Source organism: Phalacrocorax carbo, chromosome 15 (assembly GCF_963921805.1).
Source record: "Phalacrocorax carbo chromosome 15, bPhaCar2.1, whole genome shotgun sequence".
NCBI classification, from domain to species: Eukaryota; Metazoa; Chordata; class Aves; order Suliformes; family Phalacrocoracidae; genus Phalacrocorax; species Phalacrocorax carbo.
This window is the reverse complement of record NC_087527.1, coordinates 10,847,409-10,874,869: the sequence shown is the minus strand read 5'-3', so window position 1 is coordinate 10,874,869 and position 27,461 is coordinate 10,847,409. Positions and strand designations below refer to the sequence as shown.

The 27,461-nt window shown below is 51.5% G+C and overlaps 1 protein-coding gene across 13 annotated transcripts in view; it reads left to right on the top strand.

Moving 5' to 3' along the window:
* The window catches only part of NCOR2 (nuclear receptor corepressor 2), a 257,110-nt gene that overhangs the window by 111,933 nt on the left and 117,716 nt on the right, over positions 1-27,461 (top strand). For all 13 annotated transcript variants that reach the window (XM_064466324.1, XM_064466335.1, XM_064466326.1 and 10 more), the window contains exons 5-6: positions 11,674-11,853; positions 18,355-18,468. In XM_064466324.1, the coding sequence (XP_064322394.1) occupies positions 11,674-11,853; positions 18,355-18,468 (294 nt within the window). The remainder of the gene's footprint in view (positions 1-11,673; positions 11,854-18,354; positions 18,469-27,461) is intronic.

Below are 27,461 nucleotides of genomic sequence, written 5' to 3'. Positions count from 1 at the left end.
GCCTTGGTGGGAAGCTGCTGCTTTGCTAACAGATAATAACAAATTCACTGCGGGCTTATTCCTGCTATGGGAGCTGAGATGTTTGGGGTTTTTTTTCTGTAACATCCTGGCCTGGAGAGATGGGGGTGCTTCGTGCTTTTATGCAGGAACAGCCTGGGCAGAGGTTTGTGGTTTGAGCGACTCCCACAGCCATTTGCAATTGGAAATGGTGCTTCTGCCTTGAGCCTTCGGGAGCTGCTTTATCCTGTGCTTTTGCTGGTATTTGGACTTTCCTTGGTCAGTCTTGCTCTGATTGCAGAGCTGAGTGATGCTCGAGCGTCACGTGTGAGACACCACGATGGCCCCTACACCCTGAGACCGTCTCCCCCTGCTGAATTGGGGGGGAAAAAGCATTATGGCAAAAAAAATTCTCCAAATAAACCCAAAACTCTCACGAAAGGTTTGTTTTGCGTGTTTTTCTGGGATAGTCAAGGCGGAGGGCTGGGCTGACAGCTTGTGTCTAGACCAGCACCCGCCTGCTTTTCCTGCTGGTGCGGGATGTTATTTCCTCCCACCTTCCTGCCCCACCGGCCGTGGGGATGGCGGTGGGAATGGCTGGCACTGCTGCCTCCCTGCCTGCTGCCCCTGGGGCTCAGGATGCGGCCTCCTGACGGAAAAGCAGGCGGAGCAGCGAAGGAAATGGCTACTCAAACAAGCAGCAAATGCCGAGGCACCCCCTTCCACGTGTCTGCACAATTATTAGAACAATAAACCATTGAATGCAGCCCGGCGGCTGGCTCTGATTGATGGTGCAGCTGATGGTTGCTTTGTACCACCCGTGCTTCCCTGTCAGCACGTATCCTGCACGCGGCGGCGTGCCTTGCTCGGTGCTGACACCCACTTCTTGCAATGAATGCACGGAGATGCCTGCAAGCAGCTGGGGCTGTGCCCCGTATCCCCGCCTGCATCCCATGGCGTTGTCGTAGCACCGCTGCTTGTGGGGTGCTCGGGGTAGCGGCTGGTGCATGTGTTTTGTATGTCCAGGGGAGCTGCCAGGCTGCTGGTGGATGCCTCGGGCAGTGGAGGGGGCTGGCAAAGGCGTTGTCCTCGCCATGTGCCATGCACGCGTTGGGGATGGCATTTTGCGGGGTGCAGGGCCAGCGCCTGCTTAAAGGGGAGATGCTAAAAAGAAGGGGAGTTAAACAGGCTTTGGTAGTGTGTCAGGGACAGATGAGGCCACTAAAAGCTTCGTTAAAAGCCAAGACAAGCTGTTTCAAGGGAAGGGCTTCCCCTGCCCCCACCCCCCCCAAGTCTGTTCTTTACATTGGGTAAAAATTTTTCAAAAGCCTGTAAGCACCTGTGAGCCTTGCTTCATTCTCAAACAAGTTTTCCAGTGCAGCCACCTCAAAATGGAAGCCGGATCGGCTTGGATTCCTGATGAAAAGGTGGCGCGCTGTGGTTTTTTCTTTTTTGCCTCAGCCAGTGAAATTCACAAGTCAGATTCACCAGTGACCCCTCTCTGCTTCCAGGCCCCCTCAGCTCAGATCTCATCTGCATGTGTACTGAGGTGTTCTGATACAAGTGAAGAGACTTCACTGATAAAAATTGAACTTTTGGGATCTTACTAGATTTTGGGGGCAGGGGAAGTCTTTGGAAGATTGCCATTAAGTCTGGTTTTCTTGCAGTCTTAAGATTTCTGGTTTTTACAGATGAGAGGTATTTGATGTCCCGCTTTATATACCTGAGAACACGGCTAGAATGGACCTGTACCTTAAGTGATCCTAAAGACATTAGAGCAATGAAGTGGTGGCATGCAGTTGGGGAGGGGAGCTTGGTGGATTGCTGTAGGAGCAGTAACTTCTGTTTTTCGAGCTGACAGTTGGAAGAGGAGCTGCTGGGAGTGAGCAGGAGTTTGGTGCTGGGACCCGTCAGGCCATGCCTGAGGTGCTGGGAGTCCCCAGGGAGTTGCTGGTGATCCTGGCTTGGTGCAGAGGCCCTTGCATGTAACGGGAGGTTCGGGTTGGTCCCACAACGCGCCTCTGCCACCGCTCAAACCACCTTAGGTCTTGCTTGCATTTCACTTCTCCATCAGTCAAGCTCCTTCTCAGTAGGCAGCTCAACCTCCAGGATTTGGGGAAGAATAATTTGGGTGATGGCTGTGCAGGGAGAACAGAGGGAAGGAGCGCAAGGAGCCTTTAGGTATATCTTACTTGCGGTGGTGGTTAAATAGAGCTGTCTTCTTTCATTCCCTTCCATCTTCTCTAAATCTGATGCCTCTTCAAGCCGACTTCCCGATGTTAATACCCTGTGCTGGTCCTGATTAACTCCCTGACAAATCCCCTCTCGACAGGGCCGCCCGGGTGCTGCCCTGAATGGACCCCCGGTTGGATTTGCATGGCTGAGGAGTCCCTGCTCGCTCCTCTGCCTCCTTCCTCCTCCCTGGCAATAGGAGGAAATTTAAATGTTTCTGAAGAGCAACATTTCCATTTCAAAAGCTGTTCGCTCAAGTGTGTCTGGAGTGCGATTTCTCTCCCCCCACTCCTCTCTGAATGGGAGCTTTAGAAGTCTCATTTCCTCTGCTTGATATCACCAGGCTGAGAAGGGCTTTTGTCTTTTCATTTCCCCTCAATTTTTTATTTTTAAATAAGTGAGGTTTTTTAGAAGCTGCTGTGGTGGGTTTTCCCTCCCCCGTGTTTGTCCATGTGCTGGAGGATGCACCTGGTGTCACCCAGTGAATGAGCTGCAGCTTCCTGGGGTGCAGGGCAGGACCTGCTCCCGGCTGGGGGGCTTGGCCGGGCAGGGGGCTCCCGCTGCCCTTCCCTGCCTCAGCAGGCACCGACCTAGGAGCGCCCCTTCTAGCACCCTGCTAAGGCTTCTGCAAGCAGAGGAGGAGGTTTGCTGGGCACATCCTTCCTGAGGAGCAATGCGCTGCTCTTCCCAGCCATCCCGAGCAGGGGCTTACGTGTCCTGGTGTCCGTGGACAGCAGTGGGTGTGGGTGGTGCTGAGCCTGGCTCAGGATCTGGCCCAGTGTTTGCAACACAGGATGCTGCAGTATCTTTAATCATGCTGACTTGCGGCCCGCTTGCTTTTTGGCTGCTGTAGCTATGCCAGTTGGGGTGAAATTGTTTGTTTTTTAATAATATGATGCTTAGTGGAGGGCAGATGCAAGTGGGGGCAGTTGCCTGGCTCCCACGTCTGTGGGACTAATGCGTACTGATGCAGGCAGTGTCACACTTGTGTGATGGAATTTGTGCTGGTCACTTGAGTATTGTACTAGTATACAGGAAGGGAATTTCTTCTGCACAGGCCTTTTTCACAAAAGGCAAACTCCAGCTTGCTTTTAGTGTGGCATCTAGGGCTTGAGGGCTTTCAACCTTCTTGAGGGCCAGCTGGGATTTGGTAGGGACTCTTCCAGCATCCTCAGGTCAGAGGGAACACGCCTGCTGGGATTAATGTGGACCTTAACTGCTACATCTCCACCCGGTTGGTGTGCTGGGAAGACTCGGACCTTGCTTTACTGCATGTGGCAGTTGAAAAAGGATGGGTGGTGTTGCAAAAAAATAAATTAACAAAAAATAAATGGTGGAAGGCTAAAACTTTCAAAGGTAGGGAGTAAGTGTTGTGTTCCCCTGAGGTTTGTTTGGGTGACGGGGTGCTTCCTGGGCTGCTGGAGGAGGTTTGGGGATTGTGCACCAACTGCCTGCATCCCCAGGCAGGGGACCCTCCTACCTGAAGAAATTCCTGTAGCAGCAGGGGTGGGGAGAAATGGAAAAGTGGAGGATGACAGTAATGTGGGGAAACATCACCATGTCCTGCATTTCCACAGAGGTCCGTGGCAATTAGTCAGAGGTTCCTGTGAAAGCTGCCCAAAGTCAGCTGGTTCCAGGGAAGGCGAGGGTGGTTTGAACCCCAGCAACCGGCTGCTTTGCAGGGGGAGCGGTGGCCAGCTCTGTGATGAGCTCCCCCATTACCTTTAAAAGCTGGTTCTGCAAAGCCGGGAGGTGCTAACCCTGCCGCCCTGGCTGAGCGCCAAATTGGGCAATTAAGAATTTGTCTCCCTGCCTTCGTGCTTAATGTATTCGGAGGCGTTTTTCACAGTTCACTCCTTTAAAAGAGACATCAAACAAGTGCTCGCCTCTCGTATTTTGTTCGCATGCCTCCCGAGCGCTTGGGTGAGCTCAGGGCAGCCCCCTCCTTTTGGCCTCTATAAACCCTAGGGATGTTTTAGTCACTTGGGTCGTGGTTTTGAATATCCTGGTGCAGGATTTTGACGTGCTCTTAAGCCAATGGGTTATGTGCCTGGTGCCTTTTTCATGCAACCTTTGCCTCCCCAGCTCTGTAATTTCGTGGTGGTTTTCTATTGATGTAAGCCAGCGCTGTTCCCCGAAGAAGCGGTTTTGTTCCTCAAACCAAGGCACTGATGCTTTCCTCCTGGCTCCGGCCATGGGGTGAGCTGGGTCCCTGCTGCGGCTGCGGGCAGGACATGCCTGGCAGACCCTGCCACCACCATCCTGTGCCTGGGCTCTGCAAGGGCTGGCAGAGGGGAGGCTGTGAGGGGCTCCTGTGCCTGCTTGTCTTCCAGGGTAGCAGAAGCCCTGCTTGTTTCAACAGATGGGTTTGGGTTTGCGAAGGGGCGGTAGGGATTTAGGGCTGAGGGGTGATAATGTTCTCAGCAGCACATCGTTGGGTGCAATGTCAGTGCAGGTGACATGGTGCTCTGGGTGGCTGCTGGCTGGACAAATTAATAAAAGAACACTAAAGTTGCAAAGAGAGGAGTAGAAGAGCTTGCTGCTCCACAGGCTCCCCTGACAACCTTAATTTGTCCTCCCCCTTATTTGCTGAAAGCATCAGGACACTGTCTTTGCTTTATACAACCCTCCCAGGACAGCCTCCATCTCGTGCCCAGCAGGTCACTGGCTGTTCTCCTTCATCCTTACCATTTAGTGGGTGGTCTCAGGCTCTACCTGCTGTCCAAACCATGGCTCCTTCAGCTTCGTGGCTCTTCTAGGGCACTTGTTGCTGTTGGCCTGGAGCATTCCACGCGTGCCAGTAAGGTCCTTCCAGCTCAGCCCTTTCCTTTCCTTTGCAGGAGTATGGGCAGAGCACGGTACGTCACCTGGAGCTCCCCAGACCCCACTCCACTCGCTTGCTTGGTTCAAAGCAATTTCCCCTGGGCAAGCACCAAAATGAAATTTAGTGTGGTGGGGTTTTTTTTTGCCTCGGATACTTTTTCGGAGTTAACAAAAGGCAAATCACTGGCACAGAACACTCTTGCCAGATGTATCAACTGTGCCAAAGATGCTCAAAGAAAAGGTTCCCAGAATCTTTCTGAATGTTGCAGAAAGGCATATTTTCCTGTAAACTTGTTCTTGGAAGCAGCAGAGTTGTTTTGGCTGAAATTTACTGTTTAGGGAAAAAAAGAAGGCCTAAAAATGCCTTTAGCAAATATTCAGTATGGAAAATTTCAGTCCAGACAGTTAATGTTTTAACAAACTTAGAGTCAACTGAAAATCCAGCAGTGAAGAATAGGCAATGTTGGGCAATTCCTATTGAGAGGTGGAGCGATTAGCTCCTCTTTGTAATGAGTAGATGGGTAGGTGAGAATTCATCGCTCCTGCGAAGTCAGTAGGGAACGTGTGTGTTCAATGCAATTATTATCCACTAATGGGGAAACGCAAGAAGGTAATGAAAGGCGCAACATCCATTTGTCGGTATAATGCCTTAGGCTTCAGTGGGAGTTTGCCTGAGTAAGGTTTTCCAGATTCGACCCGTTATTCTAGGCTGCCTCTGAGTCCGTAAGCCACATTTGCTGCCGATTCTGTAATATCCTGCGATCTTGAGGTCCAGAGGCAGCATCTGTTAAGGATAACATTGTGGAATGGCTTTTTTGAGCACGAGCAAGTTTTGCAAGACCAGATACTAGGCTTTGGTTAGTGCATTTAACTGTAACACTCACTGGTGAGGTTTTACCACCCTCGTAAATCTGCTGGTGGGGGTGGGGAGGGAGGGTCAGCATTTGGTACTGGTTTTGCAATTAAATTGCTTCAAGCTGTTGAAACATTGGGGAAGTTTTCTGACCTACTTTCGTGCAAGCTTAGAAATTGTTGGGATGTTTTCTGCCCTGGCTGTGTGGAATTCAGCTGGATTACAGGGGAAAGGAATTTCGTAGGCCTTCTCATAAAGTCACAGATTTATTTAAAAAACAAAAAACAACCCCAAAACAAAATAAACAAAACCCGAACCAGCTTTTTCTTCAGACAGCTCCTTGGTCTCTAGCTTTGTGAATTCCCCTGGGAGCACGTGCTGGACTGCATCCAGTGAAAGCGATCCCTGTTTTGCTTGTCCCCACTGCCTGCACGTGCCATGCAGCACAGGGACGGAGGAAGGAGGTGGGTGATGCCTTAGTCCCACGTGTGGCATCCCTGGTGCACGCTGATGAGCCGTGCATGGGAATGCCCCTTCCGCTCATGGCTGGTGAACAGTACCATAGGTCCTCCTTGGAACCACGCTGGGTACCCCAACATGCACATCCCCATCCTGCTTTGGCAGCTTCAGCAGCCCTTTGAGAGGCTGCGGGGATGCAGCCTAGCCAAGAGCCAGAAGTATTTAAGAATTAAAACCCCGTTTGAAGGGTTGGGCTGCTGAAAGAGCCATTAGCGCAGCAGATGGTCACGAACAAAAGAATTGCAATAACTCGATGTACTTTTCACTGCTCAGGCTCTCGGACTTCATACTTGCACGTCTCCCTGGGGGAACAAGACGTTAGTTTTCAGCCCCCCCCCCCCCGTCAGTGCTGTCATGTTGGGGCTGCTGATACGCCAGAACGTGTTGGACACTTCCAATTAAAAAAAAAAAAAAAAAAGCCTTTGGTCTGTATTTGGCCCAATTAAGACTTTCATATGCTTGGTTTTTTGCCTTAAAAATTGATGGTTGGAGGTGTGAGGTGTTGGCTCTCCTGCTTGGTTTTCGTCCCGGGGTGTGTGGGAAAGCCCCGGGGCTCTGTGTCTGGTGGGGTGTGCGACGCTGCTCACCGCGGGTTCCTGGACGGGGAGGCCGAGCTGCTGTCCCTGCCGTGTAGCGCAGCCTCACGCGGACAAGGGTTGGGAGCGTTACTAGTTGGTGGAGTTCTGCGGTGTTCACGGGCTCCGCGCTGCCGCAAGAGGCTCGGGTGACGGAGGCATCCCTGCAGGCAGGCCACCCCGCCTGTTTCTGTCTTATCACAAGCCCATCTTTTGTTCATGTTGGGTTTTTTTTAGGGGGGAATTAGTTTGAACACAATTTGAGCAGCCCCAGCCTATCCTGCTTGTTTTGGCAATCTTCTCCAGCCTGCGAGGACGTGAGATGTGTGAGTGGGCAGGAATTGGAGATAACGCCTCTTAATCCCTCCCGGTGCTGCAGCAGAAAACTCTGCTGCCAGCCCATAATTAGAAAGTGAACAGACTGTGGAAGAGGTGATGTCGGCATCCCTGGATCTCTGTCCTGGGCTTGAGGGAACATTGCTAATGATTTGGTTTAGAAAGGCAGAGAGAGACCAGGACTCGCTGAAGATGATATATAGGGCAAACACTGTGGTGCCATGCTAAAGATCCTGAGGGTCCTCCCAAACAAGCGGCTCTGTTCGCTTGGTACGTGCTCATGCTGCGCAGGCACTGGCTGGGTGTGTGGAGGCTTTGAAGCTCCACCAGTATGGTCTTGAAGAGGCAGCCGGTGCGGTCAGGGGATCAGAAAGGTCAAAATGTGTTTTGCAGTGAGAGTTAGGTACAGATGGAGCAGAGCTACCGCTCTGCTGGCTCATGAGGGTGGGAAGCAGCTGAGAAAAATCACCCTTTACAGAGGTTGAGCTGCACTCGGCTGTAGGTGCTGGGCTGACATGTGGCACAGATGGCCTTCTCCATCCCACCCGTTCCTGTGAGCTCCCTGGGAGCATTGCAAAGTGGGCCAGTAATGAAAAATAAGGAGGAGTTGATGGTCTGGTGCAGGTTCCAGCATGTCCGGGGACCAGGATTGGAGTTCCCTGTCTTCTCTCTTGTGGACCCAGATGCCAACGTTTCTGAAGGCAGGAATGTCAGATCTACCCAGGGGCTTGCTTGTTCTTCAGGGCATTGATGGGCAGTTGGCTTATCCTTTTCCTTTCCCCTCTTTCTCCCATGTCTTTTAAGCTATGGCCTAATAGCATGTAGCAGGCTTGCTCTGTTAATGTTATTTATGTTAGGAATAAAAGTGTGTAGAAGAAACCCACCCCCAAAGCCTGGCCTTGCTCTTTGGTAGACACCTTGGTGATAATTATTTTCTTCAGTGCCAGCAACCCCTCTTGCTGTGGGAAGGTTTATGCAGCCTCTGCCCCCTGCTCGCCCACCCTTGTTATCATACAAATCACATAATAATAACAGGGATAAACAGGAACTACAGTAGCTGTTAGCCGTGTATAAAAACAAATCACATGGAAACAGTATAATTACTGAGAAAATATCAACTTGAGTAATGCAGTAATTGTTTTCTTCCCTCCAGCAGATTTATTCTAGCTCTCCCAGCTCATGCTGGTTTCGAAGTCTGTGACTTCACGTTAATAAGAAGAATTTCACGTTTCACACTGCACTTGTTCAGAGCCTGGGATTGGTGCTATCTGAAGTGGAGGAATATATTTTGAGCAGCTTCTTGAGAGAGCTAAGAAACAGAGCAGTAGTTAAAATATCTCTATCCATTAGAGTCCACCCCAGGCTCTGAGTGGACTCTGGTCTTTCCAAACCTCTTTTCAACCCATTTTTGTGATTTAGAAGAAGGGCCTCTTCATGCTTTGCGTAAATCCAGGAGCTCTGCTTTCTGGACTTCACCATTGCGTGGGCCAGATTTTTTTTTCCCCTTCAGTTTTGGTTTTTCCTTCCTCTTGCTGCTTGTTATTTATTTAAAGAGGTGCTTAGTGCTTTTGAAATGACAGTGACCAGTTATTTGAGGTCCAGGGACATTGCCTCTCTCTATTGCTATAATCATCTCCTAATACCAGATGATGATGGTTTTTGTGCTGTGACTTGCAGCTGTTCCCCTTACTCAGCGTTGCTGCTATTTTACTTCAGATCCTGCAAGATAAGATGATGAAAATATATCAGAAACTAGGTTTCCAAAGGGTTTTGCGCCAAGCAGAAGTTTAAAGATGCCCTGTCTTGCATATTGGCGAATGTGAGATGGTATCTTTTGTTTCGTGTACGCAGAGAGAACTCTCTTTCCTGCATTCTTGGCAGGTAGCTTTCTTTCCTTTAGAAAAACCTACCCACCTACAAGCCACTGTCATTTCCCCTTCCCGTGCCTTAATCTGAATGAGATTTCATGAACACCTCATGTATCTTTCACTTTTTGTGGTTGTCCTGCTCCTCTTGGCTTGGAAAAAAACCCCAAACCACCAAAAAAAACCCCAACGCTCCTCCCCCCTAGTTGTGGAGAACACAAAGCCTTCCCACTGCAGCAGACTGACCAGTTTTGGTGTCTAATGCTGGGGAAGTCAGGCAAGACAGGAACTGCTCTTTGGGATTTTCCAGAAATCTTTGATGTCCTGCTAGTTTCCCTTCTGAACGGATGCTGGAAACAACCAGCTTAGCTTTCCATGGCCTCTGTGCTGGATGAGCCCCACGCAGGAGAGCAAGGAAGGGGTTTCAGGTTGCTCATTTGCTTTCTGTCCCTTGATGGCAGCAGCGGGAAGGGCATTGATGCCTCCAGGCTGCACCCAGCAGTGGTTCCTCCCTCACTAGCTTCATGTCTCCTTCAGCTAGAACAGTGTTTAGCAGGGGAGAGGCCGAGGAAGGTGCTGGTGAAGACTCTGGCCTGGGACATGGCCACTTTGTTAGGAAACATCCTCTTTTGCCTCCTCTTGTTCCAGCTTTGCTGTGGATGACGTTGCCCATCCCTCACGGAGGGGAGTAGGGCAGATCTTACATCAGCACAGCCCCACCAGGCAGGGACTGTCTTCAAAGCCAGGTCCCCTGCGTCTGTGCCGGATTGTGGGTACAGCCTCCACAGGAGGGACCTCACTGTACTTCATCCCCACCAGCAGCAGGGTGGAGGCCACCCTGCATGGTTCTGCTTCCCCATAAACAGATGCTCTTTAGGTGCTGAGCAGTGACAAGGTGGCATCTGCACACTTGCCGTGTTTGGCGTGAGCCACAACACAGGCGGCGAACAAGCCAGGGCCGTCATCCATGTGCCTTGCTAGTCAGAGGAGCACACAGGAGTCCATGCCATCAGTGCCGCTGAGGTCCATCGTGCCACCCTTGTCCCTGCAGGAGGATCGGCCGGGGAAGAGGGTCCGTGGGTAGCCCTGGCTGCTCGCCGGTGGCTGTGAGTCAGCACGGAGGGGAGGATGCTCAGCACCAGTTGGTGCAGAACTATGTTGGCTTTGTACACGGGTGCAGGGCTGCCGTAATGAAGGTAGCAAAGTTGTGTGAACTTGTTTGCCTCCCCTCTCCCCTCCCTAGCAGCTGCAGCATGCTGGCTCCCCAGCCTGGCAGTGGTTTACAGTTACAAACCAAGTCACAGCTCCTCTTCCTGCCTCCTCCAGGAAAAGAAATCCATCCACTCGCTAAGCAAATGAATAGATAAACTTTCAATTAAGGTGTTGGATAGCTGCCAAAGAGGAGCATCTCAGGTCAGGGTACACTGTTGGTGTGCCATGATCCCCATCTGTGTGGCCAGTGGCAGCTACTTTATCCCAGGTATGTTCATCAGTGGAGGCTGACGTCATCCAGGCGTGAAACTTGTGTTTGCAGATGGGCTGCTTCATTTGGAGCAGGAGAGGTGAAGGGTGGTGTGCACGTGAGGCCTCGTGGCTCCGGGATGCTCCTGGGATACCAGCTCGTTGGGTTCAGCAAAGTCATTGCGTTGCTGGAGAAGGAGCTGAGTGTTTTGATGTGTTTTCCTTCTGCCCCAGCTCATGGTCATTAGACCTTCTCCCTGTGATGGCTGCAGAGGTTATGCTGATCGGTCTGGTCTCTGATTTGAAGGGTCTTGTTGAGCTGAGAGCTTCTTTACCTGGAATTCAAAAAGCTTGTTTTCATCAGTTCTGTCTAGTTTTATCTCAGCTGACCTTGCCTGTCACCATTCTCTCTGTTTCTGGATGGATGCGTTTGATGTCTGACACTCAGAGCTCCCCCCAGAATTTAAGAAGAGATGGAGGAGGATGTGCATGAAGGAGGAGGAGGGTCCTCTCTCCTTGTGGGGGCTGCCCTCATAGCCCCTTCTTGTTTGGCATGGTTAATGCCACTCTTCTCTCCAGCGTGGCCATAGCTGTGTCGGATGAGGACCTGTCTGTGGCCACCTCGTTTTTGTGGAGAAGATGTAGCCTGGAGCTGGCTGCTGGGATGTGAAGTGGCAGTGCTGCCAGGAGCTCCTGAATATGGATCGGTGTGTTGATCCTGTAGGAATGTGGGTGGCATTGAAGGTGGTGGGAGCCTCCGAAGCTTTGGCTGGAGGAAGAGCTGCTCTCATGTCTGCAGGAGACTAACCTGGTGCACTCTGGAGGTTGCGGAGCCCTGCAGTGATGTGATCTGGCAGCTGGTACTGCTTAGTCTAGCAGTTTTTTTGAGGGGTGTGTATGTCTCAGGAGGTTGAGAATGGGCCACGGAGCTGTGGCAGCTGGTGTGGGAGGATGAGAGGAGGATCCAGAGTCTCCTGGGAAGGATCTGATCTGGTTGTTTTGTGCTCCCCAGGATCGTGGCCTGCCTGGCAAACTGGAGCCCGTGTCGCCTGTGAGCCCTGCTCACCCCGACACTGAGCTGGACCTGCTGCCAGCCCGGCTGTCAAAGGAGGAGCTCATTCAGAACATGGACCGCGTGGACCGCGAGATCACTATGGTGGAGCAGCAGATCTCCAAGCTGAAGAAGAAGCAGGTAAGAGACTGTGGTCCGGAGGGGAGCAGACGTCCTTGCTTCTGCATTCTGCCTCACGCCCTGTCCTTGCCCATGCGCGTCCACAGAGGGGAAGTGGCAGTGCCAGTGCCACCAGGATGGTCTGTGTCCATGCTCCCTATCGTGACGCAGGGCAGTTGCCGCTGTGCCAGTGGTCTGGAGCTGGTAGCTGCAAGACAAGGGAGCTTTGGAAATGCGGCCTGTGGGCTCTTTTGCATGTCAGAGTACCTTAAAGGGAGAAAAATCTGTCCATGGTGACTTGCCCATGGTCATGCAAGCAGTCAGTGGTAGAGCTGGAAATGCATCCTGGGTTGCCTGAGGTGTCTGTAAAGCCCAGCATTAGCACAGGGTCTTTTATTTTTTCCTTTCCAGTGATTGCTTCTCCTCAGTGCTGTTGCTGCCACTATTGTAGTACTGGGCTGTTGAAAACATTGCTGCAATGTCCTAATGGCCCTTCCTGTGCATCCAGCCCCCTTCTCCAGGGCTTTGCAGCTCTGCAGCCGTGAGCAGCATGTGGTCCAACTCCGGTCAGGGCTGTGCCTGAGCCAGGGATTTGAATCTGATCTTCTTGGTTAGTGCTTTACCCAAGCACAAGAGCACTCCCCAGCAGAAGGATTGCCTGCTCAGTGTTGGCATGTATACAATTACCATAAACCCATTAAGAGATTAATATTACAAAACGTTGGGGGACGTCTGTGAAAAACCCCACAGACTTAAAGGCTTTCACTTCCTAAAGCAAATCACTTCTCTCTGCCTCTCTCTTACCGGTTGTTTTATTTCCTTCGCATGGGTCCAGTTTCTAAACTCCCTGGTGGCTGCTAATCCCAAACTACCTGAGAGGAGCGACCTCTCCCGCGGGATGTGGAGCAGGAATTTGAGGATGGAGCAAAACCTCTACTTGGGCTGTTGGACAGGGCCAGTGCTCCTCAAGGATGAGCATGCAGTTGACCTTCCTCCCCATCAGATCTACATTTTCCCATACCAGATACTGTCCCTTTCTTTCCTGCAAGACAAAGCAGGATGTTTTGGTTTTGTTTTCAAACAATATGGTTTAGTTAATGCAAAGGACTTTTTTTTTTTTTGTGTTGCTTTTTATCTGCAGAGGTATCTGAGAGCGTAGGGAGAGGGAACCAAGAAGGGACAGAAGCAGCTGTGCTGGGGATGTGAGGAAGCAGCCCTGTGTGCTGGCTCACGGGGGCCAAAGGAACATCTGGAGCAATGGAAACCACAGAGGTTCCTCTTGTTGGGTTTGGTAGGAGCTGGCTGAAGCCAGCCCTTCCCCTCTTCCTCCTTAGGAAGCTCAGACAAAATGTTGGTGTCCTTTCACACCTGGCAGTCTGGCCGCTGGTCCATGTTTTTAACTTCGTTTGAGGAAGGACATGCAAAACGTGGTCATTTCCCGCTCTGGAGAGGGGCTTCCAGAGTGGGATGCGTGGCTGGTACAGCGTGAAGGTCCCGCTCACAGCAGCTGGGAGCACTGACAACTCTGCCGATCCACTGCCTGACTTTTTTCAGGGATGCTGAGGAGCTGCTGTTGAAGCTGATGGGAGCAGCATATGCCCCTTGCCATTAAAATCAAGCTGTCCTTTCGTAAGGAAATGGCTTTTTTATTATTGGCTGTTTGGTTGCTTTATTTCTTCCCTCCGAATGAATTTTATGATTCTTCCTCCCCACAAAAATGCTCTGCTGAGTGAGGAAGAAGGTGAAAGTGGCTGTTGGCAGTAAAAGCATCCCCTCTCCTCCTTTTTTTTCTTTCCTTTTTTTTTGGCCACAATGTGCCAAAAAAAAAACCCCACCACATTTGGTAGCAAATCCTGCCCCCCCAACATGGCCTCCTTTCCCCTCCAGCAGGATCCTTCCCCAGCCAGGTCCTCCAGCAGAGCTGGCACATCTGGGAGGAAGCATTTTCAGGGGGTGCCGAGGGAGGGGGTTCCTGTCTGAGATGCTCCGGGAACGTTTTGTCCATCTGTGCATCTGAGCTGTCAGCACAGGAGAAAGACGAGCGAGGGAAAGCAATCAGCCTGAAACAGATACCACTCCTGCAGGAACGGACGGTGGAGCAGGGGAGAAATTGTATGCAGCCGGAATATCCTAATGCTTTTCCCCTCTGTCTCTGGGAGGCCTTCTCAGGGTAATTAAATACATTTGTATGGAAAGGCTGTGCAAAAAAAATCCCAACCAACCCCAATCCACCATCTCTCTTTTTATGGCTGTTTGAGAAAAGGCAAGGAAGGCTCTGCCTGGACTTTGCGAGAAGCAAACATCTTCAGCAAGCTGAGAAACCTTCCCCAAACCCTGCGCACCCCTGGCAGGAGGCCACCTCCATCAGCCATCCCCCGCTCATTCATGTGCCATATGCGCTTAAATCTCTCACTGAGTCCTCTCTCCCCCTCTTCCTGACAGGGAAGGATAATCCTTATGCATTTATTCCTGGCAGCGGTACCGGGGATCTGAAGGAGAAAGAAACTGCTGGGCTGTTCTCCGCAGTGGTGCCTGAGCTTCCCCGGGCGCTGAGCTCGGCAAAGGGTTCTCCGGGAGTACAACACTCCCACCTGGTGATGGAGGTGGAGCTGGCTGGGTGGAAGAGCTCCATGGTTTCCCCTTCCATCTGTCTCCTGTCTCAGTTCCTTCTCTTCTCCCCTTGGCTCTTTGAAAGTGGTTTTCAGAGATGCCCTGTGGCTGGAAGCTCTCTCCTCTTCCCTGGGCAGGTGAAGCATCCTGGTACCCAGGTGATGGCTGCCTAATGCAAGGCAGTGTGGCAGCTGGGTGTGAGTGTAAGGACCTTGGCTTTGTCAGGCAGGTCCTTTCAGCACCGAGGCTGTATGTGCAGGGATGGGGCCTTCCTGAAATGTCACCCACCTTTCTGCCAGCGCTGCAGGCTCCGATGGCCCCTCTGCAGCATGTGGTCCAGCCAAAGGGACACTTAACTGGAGAGAGCACATCCATCACTTGGAAATGGGTTGGCCTGTGGATGCTGTAGGAACCAGGGCTATCGATGGCATCTTGCATCCCTTCAACATCGCTGCACTGGCTTTCATTTGGGGAGAGGAGGGGGCCTATCAGGCAGCTGCTGCTGGGAGTGGGGAGGGAGAGAGTGTGGAGCTGTCAAGTCTCATCTCTCATTCTGCTTCTCTCCCTGTAAAGGTCAACAGTCCCAGTCTAGTTTTTGTGGCAGACCTTTAAGAAATCCATTTCATCCGTGTCTGGGAACCCTGACCTATTTTGCTTTCCCATTTCCCACAGCTCCCAGGGGTAGCTGTCACAGACTGAACCTGCTGTGGACAGGTGTGCTGTCTGCAGACCCTGCCTGCATTCTTACCTCTAGCATCTGGCCCTTTAATAACCATACAGTGTTACGCCACAGAGAGTAGAGTTTAATTCTCTTCTATATTTCAGCTATAATTAGATTTGTATTTTTCTTTTAACGAGCTGCTCTTAATGAGCCTGCACTTACTGGCAAACTTTCATTTCCTGATACGCCATCAAATCCTCTTGTCTGAAATCACTTACAACACACCCAACCGCTTTGCAGAATTTTTGTGGGTTTCCAGAACAATGTAGCCAAGTTTCTGACAGGTTTTTTTTGTTTTGTTTTTTTCCCCAAATATTTTCCCCAGGAGAAGTAGAGGCTTTGATTGATCCCTTTTGTGGCTCTTTCTTTGGAGCTTTTGGAGTTTATCATGTGGGAGCAAGGGAGTGTGATGGGGTTGCTTTGGCTGATCTGAGGACACCAAACAAGAGCAGGCAGGTGCCTGGAAGTGCTGCTTCCGTGCTGGGGCTGATGCTGAGAACTGCTTTGCAGCCTGTGGTTTCAGCCGTGGCTTCTCGAAGAGCTCTTGTCCCCTTTGCAAGGCGCTGTGATTTGGGCCACCTGAGAAACAGCCGTAGTTGAGAAGAAAAGGGAGTCTTTGGGCTGCTGCATGCATGGTTGGATCCTCTGGTGTGTGCTGCGGTGGTGCGGCTCTTTGCGGGCAGGAAAGGATGGATCCCCACGGCACTGGGGAAGGTTCCTGGCCTCCCCGGGTGCAGGCAGTCCAAGCTGGCCATTTCCTGGCTGTCCTCGTGCATGGCTGGAGTAACCCCTAGGTTAAGGCCCTGACGTGGTCACACTGATGGCAACATGCAGAGCCCAGGCTGTCCTGCCTCTGCCACAGCCTGCTCCCCAGCTGGGACAGTGCTCAGCTGTCTGGCTGGCAATGGTGGCTTTTTTTTTGGCTATATTTCGGTGTTCCTTATGTTGCTGCTTTTCCCTGTATGGGAAAAGATGTCCTCCTGTGGGGAGGCGGAGCATGAGCGGAGCCCACAGCACAGGGTTGCTTCAGCTGTTGAAACACATTTAATTTAAGGGGTGTGAGTTATCTCAGGCTGGCTGTTAGGTGCTTAAGTGTGTCCTGGACTGCATCCGATGGCCCAAGTGTTGCTAAAGGTACCATCAGTGGAAGCGGAGGTGATCTGAAGGAGGAATTAGGTGCCCACCTTCTTCTTGGACCACCAGACACCGCTGTCTGTGGGAGGGATGGTGGTGTGCTTGCCTCTGGTACAAGCCACCTGCTCTCAGTCCCAGGTGCATTTTCTTCCTAGTATGAGACTTGCTTTATTTTCCCCTTGCTTCAGCAGGGGCTGCTTTAGCTGCAGGAAAAAAAATACAAAGATTTGGAGGCTCAGAGATGAGCAGTGAAAAAATCATAGGCATTTTCTGACAACCGCTCCCTCTCCCGTGCCAGTGCTGCCCTGCAGCCGCCGTGTGCGGCGTGCACTCTCCCTCCTCGCAGGGAGCCGGTGGCCCCAGGAGATGGGAGGAATCTGTTATTTCCTCTTTCAGCTGAGCAGTTCCTCAAACTTACTGGACGGGCTCATATGTCTCCTCTTGCCTTGCACCCACTGGGAGAGCCAGAAGCGCAGGTCGTACGTCAGATATACCTGCTGACCGTGGTGATATTCGAAAGTGCTTTCTTAGATCCGCTACTTTATCATTTAAGTTTGCCGTGGCCTGAGCAGCTCGCAGATGGGTAGGAATGCATTAAAAGATTACTGATCTCTGAAGGTGCGTATGTGGATGTTCTCCCTTCTGCTTTCCGTCTCCCAAGGGGGTAGTTGGCATTCAAGTCAGCTTTGGGGCTGGGTGCATTTCACATTTGAATGTGTGGTGGGGACATGGTGGACATGCTCATGGAGCAGCTCTTGGGCTCCTGGATGTTTCCGCTGTGAGCGGGAGGGAAGCCTGGGGTGAGACCCACACCTTGGGTCGCGTTGTTCCAGCACAGGCAGACACGTGGTGCTGGAGGGGGTGGTGCAGTGCATTTTGCATGCAGCTGCTGTACCTCAAAGCCTAGATACCATGGAACATGGAGCTGTGGCAATGCAGTGAAGACAGTAAGAAAGCAGAAGAGCCAATGAAACAAGCTTCTTTGCACTGTTGTCTCTGAGGGCAGGTCACCAGGTGGTGACTGTCCACCCTTACTCGGCTTTCTCGGTTGGAGCATGGACTTACTTGGTGGTTTCTGCTCAGGACTGCTTGTCCTGTGTGAAGGGAGGAGAGGAATGAGTCTCAAAGCCACCTTCCCGGGACAGTGTGATGGCTGATTGCTGGAAGGCGGCTCATACTGTGCCAGTGCCCTCAGCAGCTCTTCCTGTGCCTGCCAGGACAGCCGGAGCCATGCAGCGTGTTCACACTGCAGGCATGGGCAACATGAGCACCTGGGTTCTCTATGCAAGTTCACCGAAGGGTATCTTTGTGGCCCATGTTTCAGCACCATGCTGTCCTCTGCAGGGAGTCCTGCAGTTGTTGTTTGCCCTCTTGAGCACTCTCCCAGACAAGGTGAGAGATGCAGAGTTGCCACGTGTCCTGTCAGGCCGACTCTGACCAGAGATGTCAGGATTCATGGCGTTATGGCCTGCTCTGCCGTACTTACTGGCTCATCTGTCTGCACGGTGCAGGGGTGGCTGGTGCACAAGTCATATCATCGAGAACAATCATCCCCAGGTGTCCCCTCCTACCACCAACCACAGCATTGCAAGCTAAAGCTGAGGGTGGAGAGCAACCTTGCTGCTCACCCCTTGCTCCTCCACCACTCCCCACAGCACAGCGGGAGCTCCGGAGGCAGGTAGCAGCAGTGAGTCAGGCTGGAGCTGCAGTTCCCTTTAAGGGCTTCCAATAAAATAATTATTTCTAGCCTCGAGCCCTCCCCAGGAGGCTTGTTCAAGGCAGGTCCTCATCCTCCATGCCTAAAAAGCACCAACCCACCAGCACAGGGCCGGGTGCCTGGGGCCAGACAGTGCTGCGCTTGCGTAGCAGGGGATGTTACGCAGCTCTCCTCCCTCTCGCCATCCCTCCGCGGCCTGAGCCTGCCCGTGTCTCGCAGGAAGCCTTCTGCCATGGCGGTTTCTGCCTGGGTCGCGGCACCACCGAAAGTCTCGTGTGGACGGGGAAGGCTGTGTTTCTCGCTGTGACTCACCCTCCTCCTCCCCCCTCTTCTTCCACAGCAACAGTTGGAGGAAGAAGCAGCCAAACCACCAGAGCCTGAAAAACCCATCTCTCCTCCTCCTATCGAGTCCAAACATCGCAGCTTGGTGCAAATCATCTACGACGAGAACAGGGTGAGTCTGGAAACGATGGAATGTGCGAATGTGCTGGGTCACCCTGGCCAGGGACGGGGAGGTTGGCAAGGGGTAGGTGGGGGATTTCCCTGGGCAAGACCCCTGGGGCAGAGGCCGTGGGAGGTGGATAGATGGAGCCCTGTCAGGGAGGGTGATGACGGAGGGCTGAGCCATGAGGAGCTCACTCTGCCGTGTGGATTGAGCTTCTGAAGAGCCTGCCTGCAGGGTTTTTTTTGTGAACAGCCCTAGATTTGAAGCATTCAGGAGATGCTTCAGAGCCCTGCCTGTTAAATATCTTGTTTCATCCTCTCCCCTGAACCTGGTCAAAAGCTGCCTCAAAGGATGGGCTTTGGCGTGGTGGTGTGGCCTGCATGGATGGAGGGGGGCATCCACGATGCTCCAATACTGGCAGGCCAGCTGTGAGCTTGCTTGGCTGCCCCTGAGCGCCCCAGGCTGGAGCAGAAAGGATGTGGATGCAGCCGTGGCTGGATTTGTGGATATTTGATGCTGTAAACAGCATTAGCAAAGGTCAGGCTTGCATCCCTGGCTCTGGATCTCTGCCTTGACCACTCATTTGTTGCACTCAGCCATTGCCTGTAATAGCAGCCTGAGGAGACACAAATTTTTCTGTGTGCTTCGGAGCGATGCTAGGAAATTGGGCCCTTTGGTAGATAATCAAGCATATTCATTTTCATTTAGGTGTTGGATAAAAAGGATGATTTTGCATAAAAGGAAAACTACCAGTCGCTAATTACTTTGAATTGCGAAGCCTGCGATTTCACTGGGAGCTGCAGAAATCCAGGTGCCCAACTCCTAAAGAGAAAAAAAAAAAAATCGCATACCCTGCGCTCCCAGGCAGTGCAATTTTCCTGGTTTTCCTTTTCCCATCTGTTTCTTTCCCTGCGCAATAGGAAACCCAACGCTGGCACAGTCTGTTGTGCGAGTGGGTGAACACTGAGGTCGATGTGTTTGAAGCGTTAGCAGGCGCCGGCTGGCAATAGCTTTACAGGCACTGGGCTTTGGGGGCAGGTGCCGAGCGTTCCTCAAAGCCATTCTCCTCATGGCACCAAGTGCCCTCTCCAGGGGTCTTGGGCCAGATGGCTTGTGCCTCCTGTGCGAGGGGTTAGGATCAAAAAAAGGAGGTCTCAAACATTTTTATTCCTGTGCCCTTGAGCCCCATCCTCCTTGGACACTCTGGTGTACCTGGACCGTGTTACGAGGGGAAGAAGCGGGTGATGGTGCTGAGGCAGGAAGGAAAGGTGATCCTGAGCCATTGCATCCCCAATGGCCTGCCTCGCAGCTGTCCCTGTTAGCCGGACCTGGCTCAGGGCTGAGCGTTCTGCCAGGCCCTTGTCCTGCTCTGTCACCTCTTGTCTCTGCCCATGCCAGCAGCAGGGTCACCCTTTCTTTCATGCCTCCGAGCCTCCCATCACCTCCTTCACAGCAGACATGATCTGCTGTCGAAGGCTCTGCCACAGCTCCGGGCAGTCCCTTGGGGTTGCTGCCCTGTCCCATGGCTGGTGGCAAAGACTGCGGAGAGCAAGCGTGGAGTTCTACATTTCTTCTTGAAAGTGTGTGGCCGTAATACCCAGGATGCTGTTGCATACAGCACTCAGAGCTGGTGGCATCCATTTGTCAGCATGCCCAACTTCTTTCCAAGTTACGCTGGTCTTCAAAGCCAGGCTGCTACCAGGAGTTTGTTGCTATTAACCCTCACAATAGGGTGCTCTCATTCCAGGTGGGTGCTCAGCAAGTGAAGGTCACTTCTGACACCACATGTCTGCATAATTTCAAATCTGGCTCTGTGTTCATGTCTGCATGATCCCTGGGATAGGTAAATGATGATTTTTTCCCCTCTTTAAAATCTCGTTGTGAGTAGCGTGTAAGCAAGCCTGTCTGTGGGTAGGAGACCCAAACCAAGCTATCCTTCCCTTTTGCTTGATAGAAACCATAGCAGGCTGGAGGAAAGTTCCTTCTTTTAAGAAGGCATGATCTATTCATGGGCAACAGAGAGTTGTTAGAGCCTTGCTGGCCGATTGTAATGTCTGCGACTGGGTGATGGAAGGATCCTTTTAAGTACCACAGCAGGGAGATGCTGAGCTCCAGGCCGCAACAGGAAGGGTGTGCTGAGCCTTGCCAACAGCGTTGCCTTTGTTGGGGCTCCAGTAACAAAGGTAGGACCCAGGATGCGATTGTCCTTCTAAAGGGCATCCCTGGGCTCAGCTTCCAGTGTCTCACCTCTGTTGAACGCATGCAGGATGCCTTTCAGTGACGACCTCTCTTCCCCTTGGGTCCAGGAAGAGGAAAACTGGAAGTGGAAAGGACATGGGAACAGTGTCAGTTAGGAACATGGGTGGAAAAGAGCAGCGGGTGGTTGGACGTCAGGTTGCTCTGGGTGAGTTTGGTGGCAGCAGAGCACCTGGGTGTACCCAGATGTGTCTCAGACAGGAGAACCCTGGCCACGGTTTTGCTGACCTGCAGCTTTGCTGCAGTTTAACGCTTAATTGCAAGGTGAGTTGGTAGGAGCAAAGGGCTGTGAACCAGATAGAGGCATATTGATCAAGAGCCGGGGTGGTCACTGAGCCAAATTTTAAGCCTTTTCTCCTCTTCTGCACAGCAGAAAAGCAGTGAAGTTGGATGCCACAAGGTCTGCTCGCAGGAAAAGCGGCTGTAATGGCTGAGCCAGGGCTCCAGCCTCCACACAAAGGGAGGAAAAGCCTGATTTACTCTCATCGCTCGGCTTGCGGCTTGCTTGAGGGAGGCAGCATGCAGTAAGAAATGCAAATAAAAAGAGGATATTTAGGCCTCGGGAAGAGTCAAGAGGGCAAAGCATCCCAGAAGAGCTGGCAAAGCCTGAAATGATCTTTAAGGAGCAATATTGTGGAAAGGGAGAAAGCCAGCGCTTGTGCTGGTGCCAGAGCAGGTGGGAGGCAGTGCACTTCATGGAGGGGCTGTCGCCGGGCTCTGGTTTAATTTTTCATGAACCACGGGTCTGTGCTTCACCAGGCGTGCGGGTACCGCTGTGCCCGTTCCCACTGCTCCTGCCAGGCTGTGCTGGAGTTACACACTGCGTGCAGTTATACCCCGAACAAAGGAGACGCCAGAAACAGTCCATGGGAGAGAGGAGGTTATGTGAGGACAGAGCAGCTAGAAATGCTGGAAAATCAAGTTAGCCAGCCATTCTGTGACCTACTTTTCTTTTGGCGATAGCTGTGGCTTTGCAGGGGTGAATGGTTTCTAATTTTACCTTATGGCTCATCAGGGAAGTCTATATGTTTTTCTTACTGCCGCGCTAGGTGTGGATGAGGGGTTGGGATGCAGGCTGGTGCTGGCCTATATCAGATTTTCTCAGAATTCAGGTTTTCTGATGCTAAACACCTGTCACGCTGGTTTCCCCTCTTGTTACCTATTTAACGTGTATGATTTGAAAAGTTCCTTGGCATCAGAGAGGATAATTGTGGAAAACATGACCTGCAATCCCGTCTTGCTACACTCTGCTGGACGAGGAATTGATTTCCAGAAAAAAAAAAGTTGACTGTACAGATTCTGCTGGGGAAGAGTGGAGAGAAGCCGCTCGTGACTGCGGTGAGATCCTGTACTGTGAGGCTGTGGTCGCATTTGGGAAGGTTTTAGGAGACTTGGTTTATAGAGAGGCAGTTGATATTCTTATTTGTGGTCACTGAGATCCAGGTGCCTCCTGCCCTGGGTATGTGCTGACCGATCCACTTTATCTTGTCGCCAAAGACGAGCTGCGACATTGCACCTGAAAAAGTACCTTTCGGGAAATGTTTGCAGTATAACACAAAAGAACACGCATGCATGTCTGTAAGCCAAGATTTCAACTCTGAGTGCAAACTGTACCATTTCTGAAAGGGTGGATGAGAATGGAGGTTAGCATTTTTGTTACTATCCATAGACTAAACTGGGAATAAACAGTGGGAAGCATTTTCAAAAGCATCTGAGTCCTATTTTCAAAAGTACTTTTAGTCCTTGAAGAGACAGAATGATGTTTGAAAACAGTGATGGGCGCTAAAATCCAGATCATTCAGAAAGTGCAGTAGGGAGCTCAGAGACTGTTTTGGCTGCAGGGTGCCTGGGTGCAGGATGGGGTGCATTTGCCAGTCCCATCACCCCCTCTCTGGGAGCGGGGTGCCAGCAGGATGGTGCAGAGCTACCTGAGGTGGTGACGGGTGTCTCAGTTGCTGCTAGAGGCTGACAGCAATGCAGGAGTTGGGGATCTCCTTAATTAAACCATTTGAATGACCTTTAGTGTTTCCCCTGTCGGGGGAGAAGCTGATCCCTGCTGGGCCTGGCACCTCTAAGGTGGTTGATGTGTGGCACAGCCTCCTTGTGGGCTTTGATTTGTCCCTCTGGGATGTGTTGTTATATTGAGAGAATTTAGCTACCTTCACCTCAAACCCCCATAACCAGGGCAGATCCTCCGTGCATATCTTTAGCAATAGGTTTAATCTGCTGAGCCATTCATGGAATTCCTTGCATCTATCTTCCTCTGAAATTGATTGGGTGTACCTGGGCTTGTAGAGGTTTTTGTGCTTTAGATGGAATTTCCAGGTGCTTGGCTAAGCATGGGGAGGAGGGCGGCACTGGTGTTGCTCCAAATTGCTCTCCGTGCCTTTCCTGGGATGCTGGGCTGGCTGAGCTCTCCTTGTCAGCATATCCTGGAGGATGCTGCACCGTGGCAACTTGTGACTTTACTGGCTGAATTCTCCTCCAAGTCCTCTGCATGCCCGAAGTCCCCATCAGCTCCCATGCATGCAGCCATGCTCATGCCTTCTCTCTGACCATCATGATGCATCTGGGTGGTTGAAGGCTGTCTGCAGACCTGCTGTGCATTGGAGCCAGGCAGGATTCCTGCTTGGAGACCAGCAGATAAAAAGCAGCCTCCGTCCTTGTGTCAGACCTGTCCCTGAAAACAAGTGCATGTCAGCTTTCCTCTAAAACATTGAGCTCATTTATTGGAGAAGGAGAGGTCATGTCAGGACACAGTGTGACTTCGCCCTCCACCGCCGTACGGAGAGGGGGTGCTGTGTGCTGCGACCCACCACAGCACCGCGAGGGCTGGGGCGAGCCCCCCCGTGTCGCCCCTGCACGCTGCAGGTGCCGATGGCTTGTGGCCGCGTGAGCCCACCCCTGCTCCCTGTAAGCCCTTCAAAAAACTGAGTTTGATGTGGTGCAGGCAGTGGAAGCAGGCAGCAGTGTCTGTCTTGCTCTTGGGACTGAGTTGGTGGAAATCAATAAGATTAAATTTTAATTCGTTTTCTCTCTCGGTGCTTGTTCCTTCAAAAGGGCACAGCTCTCTATCTATAAATTCAGTATTATGCTGTAAAATTGGAATGCAAAGGATTGTTTTGAACTTTTTCCACCCCCTGCTGCTGTTGTGTCTGTGCAGAGTGGGTTCCCAGCTATCCGTTTACCCTCCTCAAATACCTTCATAAAGCATTAATGCCCCGTCCATAAATAAGAGAATAAATAAATGAACACTTTTAGTATTGCAAAGTGTGCTCTAGCCGTTAACTACTCAAAGGCACAGAGTGTGACTCAGATCCCATGGGGATTTTATGTCTGTATAACTCTGATTTTCTATGAACTCCTGATTTACATTAGAAAGGAAGAATCAGACCTGCATCGTCAGCATGGAGCTAGTGCAGTAAATAAAACCTTATCAGTGAAACCGCTTTCAAGCATTAAATCTGCAGGATTTTTTTCAAATTCTAGTTTACGTGGTAGTTGGGGTGGGGGCATTTTGTACTTGGCTGCTGAAAGTGCCTTCTTCGTTTTGCTAATTTAGTTTTGTTTTTCGTTTCTAATAACCTTTATTCTGGGGTTGCCTCATCGTGGCTCAGTGATGCGAGATGGGCTTTCAGATAGTTCAGAGGAAGACTGGAAAGGTCAGAGGTTAAATGCTATTAACACTTCTACACAGTAGCAAGATTTCCAAAAAGATAAAATTGAAACATTTAGTCTGGAATAATTTCATTTCCTTTCTTGTTTTTTTTTCTTAGATTTTTAAGGATTTTTTTTTTGGTGGTTGGGGTTTTTTTTAATGGTCCTGATGTCTGTTCTTAATGTCTGCCTCAGGATCTGGAGTCCCCGGTAGGTGCATTGACTTAGAAGCTTTGTCCATGACTAACCCAGACCAGATAAAGCTGTGTCCTGCATTTTCAGGTCCTAGAAATAAGGATGAGAAGTGCAGAGAAGCAAATCTGTCGGAGGGAGGAGTGTAGACCCTGCTGCACGGCTCTGGCTCCTTGGGTTGGGCGACCGGAACCTTCCTGTAACTGCTCTGGTGCCGAGACTTTGATTTCTAAAAGCCTGCTGCACAATGCCAACATTTTCAGCAGTTTTGCAATGGCAAAATATTCAACAACACTTTGCAATGGCAAAGCCTCACTAGCACCTTGCTTTAAAATTAATATGCCTTTGACTGGCACCGTAACCTTGCAGACGACAGAGCGTTGTGCTAGGTCAGCGTGTGAGTGGAAACCCAGCTCTGATGGGGGATTCACCCCTTGGCTGTGGATGGTGTATGAGCAAGCTGACCACAAAAACTGGTTGGCAATGACAAGCCAAAGCTGGAGACCGGTGAGCAACTGAAATGAGTTGGCTTGTCACGCTCCGCACAGGATAGGCAGGGACTGGTATTAACACACAGCTCCAATGTGACCTGTTTCCTTAGTTTTCTTACTATTTGTGATTAGTCATTCATAACCACTGCTGCACACATCTGCTAGCCCGAGCCTCAGGGATGGGGCACCACCGCTGCTGGCGTGGTGGGGAGATGGCTCCAGCCAAATGCAGGGCAGTGGGGAAGTGGGGAGTGTGCAGGGCACCCGTATCCCATGGGCACCCCTGGAGAGCATCAGCCCCTGGGCTGGGTGAGGGGAGCCTGGCACATACCGCAGAGGCTGAGCCATGTGCCCTGATGCTCAGGGACATTTGGATTCAAGGAGAGCCTGGGGGAGGGCACTCATCCTCAGGCTCCCGTGGCTGGGTTGGGAGCACTGGTGGTGACCATTCCTGCCAGCCATGGGAGATGGGGAGGGAACAGCACTGCTTTCCCTTCTCATGGTGCTGGGGCTCATCCGACCTGCTTTGTGGGGAGGGTGGCAAATCGCTGGGGTGGTTTGGCTCTCGGAGGGAGGATGCTGAGGTTTAAAGGGGAAAAAATTAGTACCTGTGGTCATAGGAACGAAAACTTTTCCCCATGAAACCGGCACTGCCAGGTTGCGGTTTGGTCCTGGCAGATCTTGGCACAGAGGTAGGGTCGTTAAACCCCCCCAGACTGTTTGCTTTTCTGCTTCATGTAGAAAGGTGTCTAGCCTGAGGGTTTCCATAATTTCTGCTGACTTCAGCCACACTCCTCCCAAATTTTGTTTTAAACAAAGTCCAACGCCATCCTGCCTCTTTGCCATGCCACTCCTGCAGCTCCGCCTGCCCCCGGGATGTAGGGCTGCTGGGACAGGAATTTTTCCCAGTGCTGCCCTGTGCACAGCTCTCCTGCCTCTCAAAGGGCTTTGCTTATCTCTGTGCAGGACATGCCTCATCCCAAATAGAATCCCTTCCATTCCCCAGCGCTGCTGCCTACGGGCTGCTATAAATAACCCTGGGAGCATGGTTCAGCTGCAGCAGCTTTGCACTGCATGGAGTGATGGCTGGAGTCAGTCCAAGAAAATGCCGCCTCCTAATTTCAGATCCGCTTTCTCAAAATAGCTCTTGTGTTTCCTTCTCTTCCATTTTTAAACTTTGCTTTAAGAAGAGCCCACACGAAATCCCAGACTCTCCCTCCTCTGGTTTCAGATGCTCTGCTACCTCGTGGGGTCGGCTCATCATCCCCGCGGGAGCTCACATGGCCGGAAAGTTGCGCTCCTGCCCGCTTCCCCCTCCCAAGCCTATTTTAAGTTTCGTCAAAGGAAGAACAAGGGGCTGGAGTTTGCTTTGGAAGCCAAATGCTTTTTAGGCGAGAATGGAGATTTTCATAGTCTGCAGGGAGTTTTTTGTTGTTGACGAAGATATCTTTAGCTCCGGGCCTATTGGAGGAGCGTGAGATGGGGTAAGAGCGTGACCTCCCCAGCCGCAGTCTGCCTGTCTGTGCCCCTGCCTGGGGGGAGAGGGGGAGGGATGTTTTTCGGGGGCAGATGCTGCTGCTTGCTATATCTGGAGGGCTCCTTTTGCATCCATGAGTCCTGTGGCGACACAGATCAGTGTTTCCAGTTCAGCTGTTCTTCTTGATCCCTCTGAAATGCACACAGAGGACTAGTATGTGATGGGCTTCATCTCTCCAAGTCGTGCCTAAACGTGCTCCAGAGGATGAGCTTCTGCCCTTCGAAGTGCTCATGGTTCACTCGTGCCCATGTCGGTGCGAAACCCAGCGCCGCTCCACTGGAGCAAAGCAACTTTGATGGTAAATAGGAGAAAAATTCAGCCTCAGGGCTTCAGTCCATGGCATTGTTCCCAGTGTTGTAGCAGTATTTCAGGACTCTGTACTGGATCAGGAAAAGGGGTCATTAGCTGCTTGCTGTGGAGCTGCAGAGGGACTATAAAACCAGTGGGGATCTTCATGCATCTCACCAGAAGTAATGGCTAGATTTGCTTCCTGATACATTTCTTTCTGTTAGATAACAGGGATTGCAGGCACAGGTGGGGTTAATCAGCAGATTTAGGATGAACCCTCTGGTTTCCTTCTGCAGGGTCAATCACTAAATGTACTCCTAACGAAATCAATATTGGAACCAAGTCCTAGGTGGCCGTGACTTTGGAAAGGAAAGGATTTAACAGGGTGGTCTTCAGCAGAGGTCCTGCAGCTGTGGAGAGAGCTGGGGGCTGCCCTTGTATGTGAACCATTTGAGGTTTGCCTAAATTCCCCATCCAGGCTACTGGCTAGCTGAGTCCCCAGGTGCGTGCACGTCTCCCTGTGTCTCTCTGTCCTCCAGGACGAGCCCCAGCATGGTGGGAACCTTCTGCTGGGTGTAATA